We start from the raw sequence: 19,382 nt of genomic DNA, 5'->3' as shown, positions 1-19,382 counted from the left end.
ACAAAATGCTGTAATGGCAGTAAACCTAACTATTTCTGTAACCACCTGAGCTCGAATCTGTCAAAATGAAGGAATTTCTGACTTATTCTGTAGACATAAATTACGCAATACGATTTGAATACATGAAAATGGATGTGGATTACATAAAAAAAGATTAAAAAGTAAAATGAAATTAATTCATATTCCCCCCAAAAATCCCAAAACGGTAAATATAAATCAGAACAGACTAAGAAAGTTAATACAAAAAAATAATGATTGTGGTGATGAAGAAAAAATTTAAAGATACATTTAAATACTAAAAAAAAATATACATGGGATTTGATATAAAAAATAATAATGTATAAGATATTTAAAAAAAACTCAGAAAAGGTGATTAAGTATTTATAAACTGGAAAAAATATATAAAAACACAAATAACTTCATGGTTTTGTAATATTCTAGAAATAATGTAAATAATAATACAAAACTCAAGAACTAATAATACAGAAATAATTTAGCTACAGGAAGGATTATATTACTGTACCTGCTACTACAACTACGGTTACATAAATAATTTTGATACTACTGTAAATAAAAACTGCAATACATAATCTTACACAACTACTGTAACTACTCTTGCTGGTGCATAAGATACTGTAAGGGTTTCCTAAATAACTGTCACATTTCAATCTATGTAACTACTGTAAAACGAATGTAAATAAACACACCAACACCTGCCGTCATATCTTTTCAGGTGATGTTATTTTTCTTCGTATGACGCTCTTGTATACTGCTCTGTCCTGTCCTGGGCATTAACATGTCCCTCAGGCCCCTAGGTTTCGTGGGAGGAAGATTGTATAAGGGAATGGACTGTATGCCGGCAGGTGGATGGGGTTGATAGGTTGTTTCATGCTGGGCCGATACACAAACTCAGCTGTCCTGAAGAGATCACTCGTTGTAGGAGAAGCCACAAGGTGAGTCCCCGAGAGTAAGGGTTGAACAGCACCTTGGAAACTGGATGGGGATTGAACTATGTTATCAGGAGTGACATGCGGCATCTCGAAGGACTCTGGCAGCTGTAGATGACCTTCCACCAATTCTGTCCTCAGATAGTTCACCGGTAGGATGGCCTTATTTGTACACAAGCCTTCGTCTGTAACAAGAGTCAGTTTTAATATATTGTTTACCCTTCAACACTAAGGCTCGTATCATAAAGAACGTCAGCACATGCAGTCAAACGCTCCTTGTACTCCTCACAGTCCTTAGTGACAGGCTCATGGTGACACAGTGTAGGAGGAGGGTGGTGACGGGTGTGTAGAGATGGGTGGAGGACACGAGGAAAAACGAGTACGATGGGTGGAGGAGGAAGGAAGGAAGGAAGGAAGGAAGGAAGGAAGGAAGGAAGGAAGGAAGGAAGGAAGGACCGAGACAAAGAACAACCAGTACAAGTGATCGCGGGCACGTTCGTGCCCTTGTGAGAGTTTGAATGCTCGTGACAGCGTACAGCGAATGAGGGTGTGCCAAGTCCGTAGAAAGAAGAAGGATTAGAGGAGCACCAGAAGAAAATAGAAAAAAAGAGATGGAAGAAGAAAGAGGAAGACTATAATATATACGAGAGATGAACTTACCGAAGGAGCTGAGTCTACACATCTGGCGAGGCTGGTCGAACACGGTGCCCGCTGGACAAACATAGCGGAGACGATCATTGTCACACGGATGGTAGACGTTACAGTGGGTTTCATGCTGCACGTATCTCGCTCCCGTACATGTCTGGTGGGGGAGAGGGAGGTTAATAAACAACATAATTTGACATAGATCGAACTAAGCTCATCTGTTCCGGTAGTTAAAGAGATTGAAGGGTAAGGCTGTGTTGTTGTTGGGTACTCTGATCATGTGGGAGAAATTAACAAGGGAGATCGAAAAGTCCCTGTGCATCTGAAATGATTACTAATATAGTTGTTCGTTGTTATACCTATATTGTTATAAGTGAAATAAGGTAAATAATTATGGTGTTAATTGTTCTGGGTGCACAAGGACTTTTTGATCACCTTGAACAATACTCAAACGTGATCTGTATAAATATGTACTCGAACACTTATGTCCTGGGATTCACTTAGGGTTTAAAAGGAAGAGGAGGATTTTGATTATGTTTTCAGGATAAACTAATGTAAAAAAAAAAACTAATTTAGAAGTATAAATACAAAATTCTTTTAAAAAACATAGTAAATGATATTCAATATATTATCAGATACCCAGTCGGGATTTTCACTTGTCTTGGGTAAAGTGTCGAACTGTCTGTGTGGAGACCTGTATATAACTGTCTGAGATAAAGTTTCCTACCTGAGGTGAAGGAACCTGGGTGGTGCCTGTGGCCGGGGCTTCTGTTTGGGGTGGCACGGGGGCTTCTGTTTGGGGTGGCACGGGGCCTTCTGTTTGGGGTGGCACGGGGGCTTCTGTTTGGGGTGGCACGGGGCCTTCTGTTTGGGGTGGCACAGGGTGGCACGGGGCCTTCTGTTTGGGGTGGGGCACACAGGGCCTTCTGTTTGGGGTGGCACAGGGCCTTCTGTTTGGGGTGGCACAGGGCCTTCTGTTTGGGGTGGCACGGGCCTTCTGTTTGGGGTGGCACAGGGCCTTCTGTTTGGGGTGGCACGGGGCCTTCTGTTTGGCACGGGGGGGGTGGCACGGGGCCTTCTGTTTGGGGTGGCACGGGGCCTTCTGTAGAAAACACCTCCCCGGGAATCACATTGGGTGGCTGGGTGGTATCTGCGGGCGGCTGCATAGGACTGGTAGGAGGAGACATGGAGGGCGACAGGTTATCTTGACAGGTGCCGGGGACACAGGTGGCCTTCACAGCGGCAAACACATGGCCTGCTGGACACTCAAACACGTAGCGACTGAAGAGATCTCCCGTCCCCACGTAGTCTACACACCTGCCGAAGACCACACCTGTACTCTACACCTGTCACATACCACAAATTTATACTCAAGAAACAATAAAAGTATGAGTGGGAGTTACCCTGGATAGTTAACCGTGGGAGTTACCTTCCATGGGAATGTCAGTGACTTACTAGAGTTGATGAGACAGATATCAATACACAAGGACGTGGAGGATGAAGGAACTTACCTGTAAAATCTAGAGCAGTTCTTTGGGTGGATGTAAAAGCCCTTGGCGTCACACGGGAGGTTAGCATCAGAGGGATCCGCAGCCAACCGCGTCACTAGAAACTCATGTGCTGAAATTCACACACGGGATTAGTTAGTATCACGCACACAGAAAGACAAACAGAGAAATGGACAAAAAAAGAAACTAAAACACAAAACAAACATACAATCTCAATACAAACACAAGTAAAAAAAAAAAAAAAAAAAAAAAAATTTCCACGAAGCCATCAAAGGAATCGGATACCACTTCATGTATAAAAGAAATTCCTGGAACACTTCACAGGCGGGGATTCGTTTTCCTCTGAACACTTTACAGCCCCGCTTCCACAAACTCCCGGCAGTGTGAGGTAGGAGATGTGTATTATGTATATACTATCAAGAGGCGTATGTATATTTATGTATATATCCTGTAGTGTATATAATTTATGTATGTTTATATATAAATTCAATAGTGTATATAGTTTATGTATATTTATGCATTCATCCAGTAGTATATGTGACGTAAATATTCATGGTAATTATGGTAGGTGATTCCCATTGCCTTCCGCCTCGTTACAACACGTGTGGTAGTTAGGCCAAGGAGACAGTATCTACCTAATGACCGTCGCTGAACTCACAATAGAGGGTGGGCGGGTGGAATATGGAAGGCGTGTGGTGGAAGGTAGGCGTGTAGAAGAAAGTGGGCGTGCGGACCATGGAAGACCCACCCACGCCCATTACCACCGTCATCACCATCATCGTCGCTCCAATCATCTGTCATAGAAAACAAATGATATTATAAATGATAAACAGATAATAAAGAGAGAGAGAGAGAGAGAATAAATACAGTGGGAAAGAAAGGTTGGGTTAAGTTAGTGTGTTAAGTTAGATTAGGTTAAATTAGGTTAAAAAGACGTGGTTAATCTTTAAGTGAAATAAACTAGGGTGAGAGAGGGTTAATCTTCAGGTGACTCCCCCCCAAAAAAAATAAGTAATTTGAAGTAATAAGTAAACAGACCATAGGTAATATTGTCAGTCCATCAAAACAACATATAATATATTTTAATTTGTTTCCTCTCACCGTGACCAAAATAATCGTCATGTTCATTACTGTATTGAAAGGCTGCCCACCCCTGCCCACCACTTACCCACCCCTTGCCCACCCCTCTCCCTCCCTCAATAACAACACAATATTCTGCTCACGTAAAACAGGTTTTTACGGCTGGTTAGGTTGTGGTGGTGGTGGTGATGATGGTGGTGGTGGTGGTGGTGGCGGTGGTGGTGATGGTGGTGGTGGTGGTGGTGATGTGGTGATGGTGGTGGTGGCGGTGGTGTTGGTGGTGGTGGTGGCGGCGGTGTTGGTGGTGGTGGTGGTGATGGTGGTACTAATGGTGCTGTCAGAGCTATGTATCTATCTATCTATCTACCTATCTATCGACCTCCCCGGCCCGGTGGTTCACGATGATGAGTCGCCCACACGTTAGAACACTCTAGGTGATTTAAAGGGACTGTAACTTAGGTTTATATTCAATAAATTCTCATTCACGTAAACATTAAACAGCTGTTCCGTTTCCATGCATCTCTCTCTCTCTCTCTCTCTCTCTCTCTACCCCCCCCTCTCTCTCTCCCCCCTCTCTCCCTCTCTCTCTCAGTGGGTCGCCATACATATGGTATATCTTCAGGGTCTTCCATCTCCCTCTGACCTTATCTAAAATATTGAAGTGTATCTGTTCACCCCTTCAAGACGCCCCCCTACCCACACCCTTGACGTCAACCTTTCACCCCAGCGTCGCCCCCTCAACCACCCCCACACACACCTGTTGATAGATAAGACCTAATAGATAATAGATAAACACTCAATCCTCAACACACACACACGCGCACACACACACACACACACACACGCACACACACACTACAGCATAACCTTATCACAGCTCCCACACACAACACCATCTATTTACAACTTGACCATTACAGTATTGTCAACTTGTTAGGGGTCAAAGGTCAAACGCTCCTGGAGTTAGATTATTTCCCTGGATATTCCTTTTATATTATCACACAGGCGGCAAAAGAACGTCCATCAGCCAGACTCTGATTGGTTTGAAAGCGTGACGTCATGTTTCTAAGCTAGAGTCTGATTGGTTAGAGAACGTGACGTCATGTTTTTATGCTAGACTCGGATTGGTTAGAGCACGTGACGTCATGTTTTTAAGCTAGAGTCTGATTGGTTAGAGCACGTGACGTCATGTTTTTAAGCTAGAGTCTAATTGGTTAGAGCACGTGACGTCATGTTTTTAAGCTAGACTCGGATTGGTTAGAGCACGTGACGTCATGTTTTTAAGCTAGAGTCTGATTGGTTAGAGCACGTGACGTCATGTTTTTAAGCTAGACTCGGATTGGTTAGAGCACGTGACGTCATGTTTTTAAGCTAGAGCCTAATTGGTTAGAGCACGTGACGTCAAGTTCGTAATGCTCTATCACAGAATCTAACCTAACCTAACCAAACTTAAATTAGACAAGACTACACAAATACACACTGAGACAGATATAGGATTGGTGCTATTCTGCTGACACCTCGTGGGTCACTTTCACCAATAATGAAACGAAAGGTTAAGTCACCGTACTCACAGGGGTTAAGTCATCGTACTCAAAGGGGTTAAGTCATCGTATTCAAGGTGGAGAAGGAGGAGGGAAGAGGAGGAGGGAAGAGGAGGAGGGGAAGAGGAGGAGGGGAAGGGGGAGGAGGAGGGGAAGGGGGAGGTCACACTGCCTGATAATGTAAACACAATCAGCTGACATCTGCGTTCAACGTTAGGTTAGGTTACTGCCGCTCCACTAGAGGTGACGGCAGTAAGCTAAAGGAGTACTGTCACAACTACTTTCTCTGGAACAACGGTTGTGTACTCATGGAACAGTTCGTGCCGATAATGAGTCCAAGCAGGGAGAGTCCAAGCAGGGAGAGTCCAAACAGTGAGAGTCCTTCTAGAGTACATCCGTGTGAGGCATATGACAGAAGATGGTGGAGGAACAGACGGCAACAGTCCAGTTCACCCCGAGGACCACTCACTCCATCATTCCCCCTCACCCTCCCTCCCTCTCACCCTCCCACTCGTAGGTTACTCAAGGTCATTCTGGACTAACTCTTGGGGTGACGAAGGTTATTAGTACCAATACATCGTGGTCACCGCCATAGGGGTTAACTGTGCCTCACTGTCACGACCTAGCCAACACACCAAGACAATAACATCCAACGTCTACTGGCAGAAAGACGAATATCTCATTATTCTGTCTGTGTCTGTCTGTATATCTGTCTGGGATGAAAGATAAACCAAGGCTCAGTTTTCCCCACACACCACCATTATAACCCACAACCTACAGCTTCCACAACATCTACAGAACATGAGTTAATAATAATTCCCCAATACTCTTCTACGTGACCATTATTTAAATGGACATGAACGAGTGATAGTGTGCATTATTCCGTGTCTATCTCTCGGGGTAAGAGAGTGTTAGGTGCTGGTAAGTGATCTGTAAAGGTAAATGGTTGAATAAGTTTGGATATTAATCTCGGGGTGAAGTATCGAGTCTCTCTCTCTCTCTCTCTCTCTCTCTCTCTCTCTCTCTCTCTCAAGGAAGGTAAGAATCTAGGAACAGACAAAGATTAAATTCTGATATAAACTCCACTAAGAAATCTTTTAAAAATATGAAAAACCAAAGTAATAAAATTTCATAAACAAAAGTCAAGGAAAAAAAAAATTTAATATATAAAATTATTCAAGTGAAGTATACGAGTTTATTATAATGTGAAGACTTGATATAATGAGGGTAATATATAATGTTAGTTTATAATGAAAGGTTGAGGATAGGAAAGACGTAAGCTAGACTCGCCATAAGTACCAACCACCATTACTACCACCAGTACTATCTACATCATCATCATTACGACAACCACCACCACTACCTACACCACCAACACGACCACCATCACCTAAGGCAAGACAACTGGACCATAACTAGCACCAGGTTCAGGCCCTCACCTACCCCCCGAGGGCAACCAACACCCAGTACCCAACTAATATATTAAAGTATACATTTTAACACAAGTTGTAGATTGTTATAATGACTGAAGATGTTGTAAGTTGTGATTTTGAGATGTTTATTAGATTTTAAGTGTTGATGTTTAAGGGATGGGAGGGGTAGGGAGGTGGGATGGGGACGGGTAGGGATGGGTAGGTGGGATGGGAAGGGATGGGGAGGTGGGATGGGGATGGGTAGGGATGGGGAGGTGGGATGGGAAGGGTAAGGAGAGGAGGAGGGAGGGTTGAAGTTTTTTATTTAATTTTTTTACTAGCATTCCAACAGTAACCAACCGTACCTCTTTGTCTGTTTTGTTCTAGATAGTTCCACACACACACACACACACACACACATACATACACACACACAGCCTCCAGGTACTGTATATCCTCGCCAGGTAAACAAGGCTTAAGTATAGTCTCTAAGTCTATTGTCTGACGCACACCCTGACCTGTAAAGTCTATTGTCTGACGCACACCTTGACCTGTAAAGTCTATTGTCTGACGCACACCTTGACCTGTAAAGTCTATTGTCTGACGCACACCTTGACCTGTAAAGTCTATTGTCTGACGCACACCTTGACCTGTAAGTCTATTGTCTGACGCACACCTTGACCTGTAAAGTCTATTGTCTGACGCACACCTTGACCTGTAAAGTCTATTGTCTGACGCACACCTTGACCTGTAAAGTCTATTGTCTGACGCACACCTTGACCTGTAAAGTCTATTGCCTGACGCACACCTTGACCTGTAAAGTCTATTGTCTGACGCACACCTGACCAGTAACGTCTATTGTCTGACGCACACCCTGACCTGTAAAGTCTATTGTCTGACGCACATTTGACCTGTAAAGTCTATTGCCTGACGCACACCTTTGACCTTTAAGTCTATTGTCTGACGCACACCTGACCTGTAAAGTCTATTGACCAGTGTTGTCTGACGCACACCTTGACCTGTAAAGTCTATTGCCTGACGCACACCTTGACCTGTAAAGTCTATTGTCTGACGCACCACCCTGCCTAAAGTCTATTGTCTGACGTCTGACCTGTGAAAGTCTATTGCCTGACGCACACCTTGACCTGTAAGTCTATTGTCTGACGCACACCTTGACCTGTAAAGTCTATTGTCTGACGCACACCTTGACCCAAAGTCTATTGCCTGACGCACACCTTGACCTGTAAGTCTATTGCCTGACGCACACCTTGACCTGTAAGTCTATTGTCTGACGCACACCTTGACCTGTAAGTCTAACACCTGACCTGTCTGACGCACACCTTGACCTGTAAGTCTATTGTCTGACGCACACCTTGACCCTATTGTCTGACGCACACCTTGCTGTCTATTGCCTGACGCACACCTTGACCTGTAAAGTCTATTGTCTGACGCACACCTGACCTGTAAGTCTATTGCCTGACGCACACCTTGACCTGTAAAGTCTATTGTCTGACGCACACCTGACCTGTAAAGTCTGTCTACACCTTTGACCTGTAAAGTCTATTGCCTGACGCACACCTGATGTAAGTCTATTGTCTGACGCACACCTTGACCTGTAAAGTCTATTGTCTGACGCACACCTGACCTGTAAGTCTGCCTGACGCACACCCCTGTAAGTCTATTGCCTGACGCACACCTTGACCTGTAAGTCTATTGTCTGACGCACACCCTGACCTGTAAGTCTATTGCCTGACGCACACCTTGACCTGTAAAGTCTATTGTCTGACGCACACCTTGACCTGTAAAGTCTATTGTCTGACGCACACCTTGACCTGTAAAGTCTATTGTCTGACGCACACCTTGACCTGTAAAGTCTATTGTCTGACACACCTTGACCTGTAAGTCTATTGTCTGACGCACACCTTGACCTGTAAGTCTATTGTCACCTAACCAGTTCTTAAATCACCACAGTGTTGACAGATGCGTCCCCCCTCCACCACCTCCTCTGTTTTTATCATCTTGCCTTAATTGTCGTGTCAGTATTTGTCACCTGAAGTCAGTGAGGTGCCTCTGTTTACTGTGTCCGACTGTGTGTTGAGTTTCTTGTTGAGGTGAGGTTAGATTAGGTTACGTGACGTTGAATTAGGTTAAATCAAATTAGGTTAAGTTGGGTTGGTTTATGTTAGGTTAGGTTAGGTGAGGTTAGGTTATGTGAGGTTAGGTTAGGTGAGGTGAGGTGTTGGATGTCTTGTGTCCTTCCTCTATAACCTGTTTAACACTGGGCCCCGCAGCACCTCGCTCTAGGCCCCTCCATAAACTATCCTCCTACGGTGATTGGTGAGACTCTAGATAATCAATTATGGTACCTTTATAGTCTACAATCTTATACCGTAGATATATTATACGCTATTATATTGTGCTAGTATTATGGAAACATGTGTGTGTGTGTGTGTCTGTAAACCTCAACTTGTAATGGATGAGTTCGTGTGCGTTATGACCACCAGATGTCACCTCCCAGAGTACCTTCTCTATACACTCGGTCAGCCACGTCACCGCCTCCTGCAGTAGCCGTCTTACCTTGACTGTGGTGTGCTGAAGACTGAACACTTGTGGCTGCGGCGCTCCCTACCTTCAGGCCAACAGCTCGCCACAAGATCCCTGCAAGGTTTATTTTCACCCCAGTGACCATACGTGCCATCACCCTAATGCACCCCGGTACTAAGATCCAAACTGAGTGTATCTTGGCCTCAGGAGATGGTCGAACACGGCAGCACCACGTTCTGGAATGATTTCACATTAAGGTCCTTGTTTATGCAATTTTATCTCCATTAAATATTATTATTAAATGTCCATCTGACTCCGACACAACACAGGCTGGTGATGGTATGGGAGTACAAGGCTACACCGTCCTGCGCACCGTTCACTTGGTTTAATTTTCTATGGCAGTGTTTTATTACCAGGATGAACGACCTTGAACCCAACATGTACTATCTCTAAGGTCATATTGATGCCGTCAGCCAAACCTTTTTCACTCTCCTTCCTTTCCACTCCCATCCATACCACACCCACACCCCCCCAGGGTCATCCACCTCTACCCACCTCCCTCCACCCACACTTCTCACCATATACACAGTGTCACATCAGCTCATTTACTTCTGTTCACACACACACATTGATTTAACATGTACCGGTATATATTGTCTATGTTATAGTCAATCTATGTATAAGCCATTTCGGGAAACGACTTTTGCACTCAGTCATTACAAAAATTGCTAAAGTTTTCCGTCATTTCACGATATTACTTTATTTTAGGTGCAGTCATTACATGGAAAAACTGTGGTTAAATTATGATTCCTCCTCTCAATTTAGTAGCGCGAATATAAAACTATTTGACTATTTGATATTACAAACAGAGCAGTACAAACATGCAAACAATGGTCTACACTCTACACCCACACGGAAACAAGACTTACTATATACAGTACAGAAGTTGGTGGTCCTAACCTTATGTTTGGGTGAATGAACCTGAGATATTAATGCCAACTTGATTTCTGTCATGTACTGGATGTGATCAAGTGTCATATAAACAGTGTTGTTAGTTTGAATGACATGGACGCAAGACTGTGTTAAGAATAGGAACAATAACAACTTTGAACCCACAAGTGATCGAGTTACCCTTCCTTAAACATTATGATATTAAGTGTGTAATAAACAGTAATTGATATGCTGAAATAAATCATACACAAAGGCGACCTGTGAGTGATATTACGAGGGATTACGAACGAGTTCAATTGAGTTGATTACAAAGTTCTATTTGATAACGACAGAACTAAAGCAATCTCCTCTGTTGTTTAAAGTGGGGAGCAAACTGGCAATTATATCGAATAAAATGTAATATAAAAGCATTATTTGATCGCAACGTCTCCCCCCCCCCTTCAGTTCTAGTGCATGGCCGCTCCACTAGAGGTCACACCCTTCAATTAAAGAACCAACAAGTGCAGAAATCTTCCACAACTAACTTATGTGATCAAGTATTCCCCGCACACACCATGTCATGTTAGTTCACCTTGGCACACAGTCACACAACACTTAGCTTGTGACTCACTCTAGCTCATACCGTTGCCTAAGGTCAGAGTTCATCGCCCGTAAACACAGTTATAACACAAAGGAAATCTTAAAACAGCCTTACGCTATATATTATCCTCCTAATACAAGAGAAGGCATCTAAAATTACACCTAAGTTATTACGTTAACGTGGTGGAGAAAATTGCATCAAAATTGCTCTTGGATTTTATCTCGTCTACATAGAGTAACATTACCGCGTCCAATCCTATATTAACCTGTAACTCATGTAACTTAACGTTTTCTTAACCTAACCTAGCCTGGACTGGATTAGGGTAACTTATCTAGGCTCTTTTAGATTATTTACACAAAATAATAAAATAATCAGGAAATAAATTCATCACACCTGTATCAACCAACGTCGTTAATTACAGTGATTCTCAGGTAATTAAAAATGCATGGGTTTAGTTAATAGTCACCATCACAGACATATTTTGTAAAGTGATGACGATTATACACATGTGGTCTAATTGTCCTGATAAATTAACAATCATTTCTGTAATATTGTTATCGATATAGACAATAAACACCACGTAATCATTTTCGTCAATTCGTCATCAGCACAGCAGGTTTACGAACAACCTAAGTTAACGTAACCGAACTTAGATCTAGCTTAACCTAACTTATCTGACTACTTAATTAACCTAAGGAACGTCAGGTGAGGTTAGGTTCTAGTCTCCCGCTAAAACGAATAAATTGTAATAGTTAGCAGTCCCGTTAGTGGTAATTCCCTACCACTGGTCACTTTGTTATAACCAGTCAGTGAACGCCTCCCGAACACGACACACACACACCCACAGGCCCTCCCTCTCTCATATTTAATTCCTTGCACCTCGCGGCAGTGCAACTCTCCCCCTGCACACGTCTCTGCCCAGCACATCTTCAAATGCAGGGCATAGGTGCACCTCTAAAAATTCGTACTTAAATATTCTCCACCAGTACCAGATGCAGGGGGAAACTTTGATTCAGCATACAGTATTGCGCGTACACTGCACACAGTCTGCTATACGTGCAGAGCTGCTGTTAGTATTGCTTCCTCTTATAAAAAAGATCAAATAAATTCCTGTCCCTTTACTGTATTCCCTTAATGAGACATAGAGTAAGCTCATCTGATCTTGTTGAGTATTACAGCTTAGAGACTCAAGCTCAAGGTATATTGCATCTATCACTTTGGTGGCGAAATATTGTGATCATTTGAAGATTCACCTCAAGATTAACCACCCTGACGCTAAATTAACCTCCTAACCAAACTTAACCTAACTTGACTAACTGTACCCCCCCCTCCCCTCTCCCAGGTAGCGTTCGGATGATTAACCTAGGGAGAGCGAACGTTCAAGTGATCTGGATATTGTGTACTTGGGAACCATCTGGTGGGATATTGTCTATGCATCCTGCTGCTGTTGGTGCTCTCAATATATATAATTGACCAGCCGGCACCAGAGCTGAGACAGGCATACAAACTCACTGACTTCACCACCTACATACATTTATTCATCTTGTCCGTTACACATGGCTCTAGGCTGCAAACTTTTTATATCAACAACAGTACAGTATGTGTCCGGGTAACACAGGTCAAGATTCACGTCTGCGGCATTGCTGTCTACTGATTCTTTTCATCATGTGCGAGGTGACTCATTCCCTCTACACGGCTGAAGTATGAATCTACCAGAACCGTTTTGTTTGTTACTAAAGTGTGTATCTTACTGTAGACTATAGCAAGTTATTAAAAAAAACAGACAAATATTAAATTCCTAGAATCACTTGCTAAATTTCCCCAGTAGGAATAGAGAATAACGGCGTACGGGCTGTTGACGAGATGGCGTCTGCCTCACACCTCACTAAACTATTTACGGTTGACACCAGACGACACCCAAGCCACACTACCTTACCTGGCCTCGGGTCGTGTAGGCTGGCAGTATCCCTATGTATTCCTTGATGTTCCGATAGGTTGTTAATTTTGTTGGTACAGTATAATATGTAACAAAGCTTTAATAAATAACGTCTTTTCAGTGCGTAGCCTAGGTTAACACCCCCGCCCTCAATAATTAAAAATTAAGATATATACGGACATGTATAGAATGTAAATCCGGTAAGAAGGGAAAATACGATTTTTAATTTACTGTACTTCGAAATGACAAGGCCAAGCATCCTAGTCAGAATCGGCATTTTCTGTGAACCGATAGAATAAGCCAGTGTATCTAATATCTAATATACTATAGGACTAGGCGTGTGTGTGTGTCTGTTCTGGGCAGCTGAAACGGCACAATCGTTTTTCATCAAACTTGGTGGAAAAATAGCAAAAAATTCGTAGAGAGGAACAAACCTGGTCCCATGTCGATGGTTTCTTTAGGAAGGCATTAATTAACAATTTAATTTACGATGGAAAACGATGCAAATCTACGGACTTGGCGCACCCTAATTAACCATGCAAGTGTATGGACTTGACACACCCTCATTCGCTGTACGCTGTCACGAGCGTTCAAACTCTCACAATGGCACGAGCATGCCCGCGATCACTTGTGGTTGTTCTATACTCAGTGATTCGTTCCTGTTACTGGAGACAGTGTGTTCAGTTATACAGCTTTGTACCCGGCCTCTTACCTTATGTCAAAGCGTAACCGAGCCATAAAACCTGCAGTGGGATTACTACCCGTAACTGCCAGTAGAAGTTTCTTGATTTATAGCTGTATTTACTGTTCCACAACGTTAATATCCCACACCATGTTGTAGTTTTCAGGAAGAGCAGCGAAAGATATTACACTTAACATTGCCAAGAGGAACATCACATGCTGTTTTCCCGCGCGTCAACGATGTTTTCCAGCAAGTACATAGTCTTACAGGGCGGCCAGATATCCACTGCCAAATTTCCCTGATGTACCCTCAAAAATCCCTTTTTTGTCACAAAATTTCCCTATTTTAGACACAGCCACGCAGGTAATAACTACCTACTAACTTGCAGATGCTGCCATAATGATCATCACCAATTTAGTACAGTACTCTAGAAAGGCAAACACAGGCATATACTGTATAGTTGAAACGGTATTTTGAAAAAAGGTAATACAAGTATTTGCATTTCTCGAGTACTGTACTAAATTAGTGATAATCATTATGGCAGCATCTGTAGGTAAATATGCTATTACCTACGTGGCTGAAAGTAAACATATATATTTTACTGAAGTTCTATTGGATTAATGTTCAATGCAACTGATTTTTTTTTTTAATATTCAGACTAGACAATCTGTATCTACAGATCTCGGCCAGCGCTAAACAACTTTTTCACGGGATTGCAACCATTATTATTGGCGACTAAAAATGTTCTTTTAGTATCCAATGCGTTTTTCCTCAATTTGAGCTTCTATAATATCGTCTACTACGATATTTTATTTTTATTTGTTTATTTAGATACAGGGCAACCTAAAAAAGCTTTTTGGATGTCTTAGCCCAGGCGATTGTAAAGATGATATGAATATTACGAAATAATGAAAACAGAGCCTCCTATCACGGTAGAGGGAAGAGCCGAGAGGAGGGTAGAGGAGGGGTGACCTGCTGGTGTGGATGGGAAGAGCTGAGGTGACCAAAGAAGCGGGGGAATGTAAACAAAAATTAATATAGTGCCATTAATACAACGCGACATTGGAAGGTACTACCGCCTGGGAAGATGTTGGAAGCATAATGTGTTGCCTAATGGTAGACCCTGCTGCCATATGGCATCACGAAAATTGTGATCAAGTTCCAGGTTGCTGGTCTGACTTTCTGCCCCATTTACACACAATGGCAGGTCTCAATTGTTTCTCTTACTTTGACAACACAATATACATATATTGTTTCTCACTAATGATTTGTTTTTAATTTTTGTATTTATTTTTATTTTTAATATATTATATATATTTATTTAATATTTTATTATTATTATTATTATTATTATTATTATTATTATTATTATTATTGTTATTATTATTGTTATATTTTCGCCCCCAGGCCCTGATGTGGATCATTGACCTGTGCTCTGGTGGGCTAATCCCGTAAAAAAAAATATATAAAAAAATGACAAGATTACAAGGACAAAATACCTAGTGGGTGGAGCTGGTGGGTGTATGAGCGCCAACTGACGTAAACTGGATTCGTTATTTTTTCCCCAAAAAAGAACATTTCCCTGCACCTGCCTCTGTGCTTAATTTTAAGGCTACGGGTTATGTTGAATGTTTACAAAATACTATAACCAGAACCATAACAGAAGTAATTATTTATGGAAACAAATCAAATAAATTAAACCAATCCGGTCTTATTAAACAAACTTAATCTGGAATCTTTCTGTGAGTTGTTGTTCCGTTGGTTCATTATTATTATTATTATCACCAAATGCTAAAAAATACTTCATACACTATAATTAATTTCCAGATAAAACACAAGAGTGTACAGTATTCCAAGGAGAAAAATTATCACTTGGTCATTGTTTAAGGTGTGGCGTGAGAACTGAACACCTGCCGAGAGTGTTCTTCGTTTTTTTGCGAGCTCGTCCACTTGTACTTAAAGACCGCACACTCCTATTGTATTTCTCCGTTCGTATTTCCTAATATATTGCACACAGTGAGGAGTCAAGGAAAAAATTATTGGATTACCTGCTTATTTCACGAGTATTAATTACTAACGTTAAGCTTTACTAACTTAACCCAATCTAACCTAATTTAAACAACATTGGTTATCCTGATAATGTTTTTGAACCACTCAGAAGATAAGTGAGAGGTAGATAGGAATGGGAGGAAGGGATAGACGGAATGGGGAAGTGGAGACGGAATGGGAGAGGAAAGGGAAGATGCACCTATGGCTTGTAAAAACCCATAAAAAATAATACTTGTCAGCCGTATTCCCTGAAAACAACATTAACTACGGGACTCATTCAACCAGTTTGTTAGTTATCAAGGCTAGGGTCTAAATTCTCTAATGGATATTTATAATGAATATTCCTCGTAACAGAAGATGTATATTAAATTATACTTAACGTGTAAACTGTGGGAGATATCTGACTACTGTGGGACTTGACCACTGTGGGACTAACTTAACTATTGTGGGATTTACTTGAATCACTGTGGGACTTACTTGATGACTGTAGGGGTCACTTGACAATTGTAGGAGCCACTTGACAACTGAGAAATTTACTCAAACACAGTGGGAGGTGTTTGACCACTATGGTAGTTAATACAAGTCGAAGGGTTATAGCAAACATACTCTACTCAAGATAGGAAAGCTCCAACAAAATATATCAAATGTGTGTACTACTCAGCTGCCAGATACCTCAATAATAGCGCCATCTATTGACTGCGTCCAAAAGCTATTCGGTGACGTCATGACTGATGTTTTTACGTTTTCAATTTATTTTAGACATATCAATCTTTATTTACGTATGCATGTATGTATACATATAAAGAGAAAATGAAAACACTTCTGTATAATTTTCACTGACTCCATTGCCTCAAGATCTTAGATGTGAATGTGGATGTGTATTCTTTCTCCTCTTGCAAATAACTCTCGGCTATAGTGGGGAAAATGAAAACGTTACCACAATCTTCATAAAAGTATCCAAAATGTATCCACCTTTCTCTTTAATAAAATGACGAATTTATTAGTATCTACGACAACAAAGTTAAACTGAAATATAATGGTGTCATCAATAATTTTACTGATTATAAGATGGCTATGCTTGGCTGTAGTCCAAAACCTGCAGACAACAACGTGACGTCACAGAACTACCACTAGTGCTTTCCTAATTCGGGACTGCATAAAATGACGTCACTGTTCCTTGAGGTCCCAGCTAGTATTATTACTGACTATATTACACTCCTTCCTGTCTTGGGTATATAGTCTTTGGGTTACAGCCTTGAGTTGGCTAACTTGGTTGATAATCCTTGGTTACACACAGTCCATAATTTTAGTTTACTAATTCAGAGGATTTGTAGTAAATAATTTATTAACTTTCGTAAAAAAAATTCCATATTCAATAAATCAACTCCTTTTGTAATAAAAACTAATTTTAATGTTGTGATATATTTACCGGATCCAAGATAAAGGGAAATATATTGGACATAACATACCGTCCCTGTAGTAGAGCTGCCAGCCATATTAACTCACCGGTGTGTCTCTGGTTCTGTTTCTCCTAATAATATGATTGAAAAAATCCTATCTAGGTTTCCAATTGGGAGACGTCAAGCTCAGCAACTTCAACATTGGTAAGTTGTTGTCATATGTGGGCACTAAGAGCAATATAAAGAAGAATTTGTGGAATGTATGAACTTTGAACGAAGCCAAAGATTTCGTCATTGAGCCAGATCAAACCAGAGCTATTGGGTACATGTTATACTTTACCTCCACCACTGGCCAACCCTTTGGAGTTATTTCATTACAAGAATTAACGGAGAATCCCAATTTAGAGTCTTCGAATGTTGATCACCCACTGAATAATTTCTTAAAATATATTTGAGCATAAATCCATATTCGGTGTGGCAGAAATCTTAATGAATATTGACAATTATGTCTATTATGTTTTTAATTGTTTCATGACCTTAATTTCTGTCGAAAATATATAGTTATGGAGATATCTACCCATCCCCATTAACTACAATAATGATTGCACATAGTGGACATGGCTTCGAAGTAGATGGAAATTGAGGGATAAAAAATATGCAACAATTTGACCAAACCAAAGCATTGAAACCTAACCTAACATTTGGATCTCGACTGTTGCTAGTTTGGCAGATAATTTTGGTCTCATTTTGCTCAATATTTGATGCTTAATGCAATGGAGATAGTCATTTTTTTTTCAACTTCCGAATTAAACTTTTGTCCGCGGGGAAAAATATTGACTGAAGATGGTATTGTTTCAGTCCCCTCTGAACTTATGATCATTCTCCACACCAGCCACTTTGTGACTCCACTTAGTGACAGCATGTGACTAAGGTTAGGTTAGGCTAGAGGTTAGGTTATGATTTGTTGCTTTTCAATGGTAAATATAGTAACGTAAAAAAAAAGATGTTTTTTCTTCGTGATTCTCAACTCTGAAGTTGAACCAAAAAATTACTGTGCAAAATGAGACCAAAATTATCTGCCAAACAAACAAGTCAAAATCCAAATAATTACCTCTATTTTAATTGTAAGTATTTATTTATTTTTTATATCTACTGTATAATCATAAATCATATACAGTGGGTAGGGCATGAAGGATGAGGGAAATTGTAGAGTAAAACACAGTGAAAAACTGATCATATGACATTGGGGATTGTAATACCATAATTACTGGCTTATTGGTTAACATGTACTGTATGATCATCCTGTAAATCATGGACTGCCTGTTGTCACATTTAAAATACAGTACTGCACTATACTCGAGACATGATTAGAGTATTTTGTTTTTAGTATTGATTGGTCTCATATTTCAGGCTTCCATCTGCAACTATGTTTGGAGCTGGAGCTGCAACACTTGGTATTTATTTTACTGACTGGCAGTTAATTGCCCAGTTCATCCCATTCTATAGTGGAAAATTCAAAAAGGAAGAGGAAGACTAGTACAGCACAGTAATTTGATCTCTGTGGCTCATTATCAGGCAAGTGAAGAACAAGTGGTTGTATTGTAGCTGATTATCAGTTTGTTTATGCATTGTATAATTTTTAGTTTAGTGGGACCTTTTAGGAGTAATATGGTCAGATATGGGGTGGACATTTTCCAAATTCATGTTAACACATGAGCCCATTCCTGCAATTATAGTAAAGATTTTAATTGAAGTTGGATTTCATCTTCGCCTCAGTCAGTGAAACAGATCATTTTGTCTCTCTGACAACTTCCAGTGTCTGTGACATAGTCTGAGATTAAAAGTTATAGTTGAAAAGCTGTTAGAAAGGGACCTACTGGACACAATGCAATACAGAAACCAACCAAATGAAAGTGTTGCACTTGGGTTGACTGAAGACGCTTATGTACTTTTGATTACTGTATAGAAAACTCATGACAAACAGACACTGATTGGTACTGTATATCCCCTCGCCCCACACTGAGGGCATAATAAAGAATTGCCATACACAGAGGAGACAATATTGTGTATGAAAATGTAAGACTAAATGTAGAAGGAAACTCATTGG

General features: G+C 41.0%; 1 protein-coding gene across 1 annotated transcript; it reads right to left on the bottom strand.

Moving 5' to 3' along the window:
- Positions 1–368: 368 nt before the first annotated feature.
- Positions 369–9,717, bottom strand: LOC121856217 (pollen-specific leucine-rich repeat extensin-like protein 2). The gene is made up of 7 exons (XM_042351574.1): positions 9,657–9,717; positions 3,759–3,894; positions 3,104–3,212; positions 2,668–2,909; positions 2,320–2,453; positions 1,608–1,749; positions 369–1,132 (listed from the first exon to the last, which is right to left on the bottom strand). The coding sequence occupies exons 2-7, from the start codon at positions 3,892–3,894 to the stop codon at positions 804–806; spliced, it is 1,092 nt and encodes a 363-aa protein (XP_042207508.1). The 5' UTR covers positions 9,657–9,717; the 3' UTR covers positions 369–803.
- Between the last annotated feature and the right edge of the window lie 9,665 nt (positions 9,718–19,382).

The sequence above is a fragment of the Homarus americanus genome, unplaced genomic scaffold, assembly GCF_018991925.1.
Source record: "Homarus americanus isolate GMGI-L3 unplaced genomic scaffold, GMGI_Hamer_2.0 scaffold48016, whole genome shotgun sequence".
Classification (NCBI taxonomy): Eukaryota; Metazoa; Arthropoda; class Malacostraca; order Decapoda; family Nephropidae; genus Homarus; species Homarus americanus.
The sequence above is the reverse complement of the archived record's forward strand: the minus strand, read 5'-3'. Positions and strand labels throughout refer to the sequence as shown.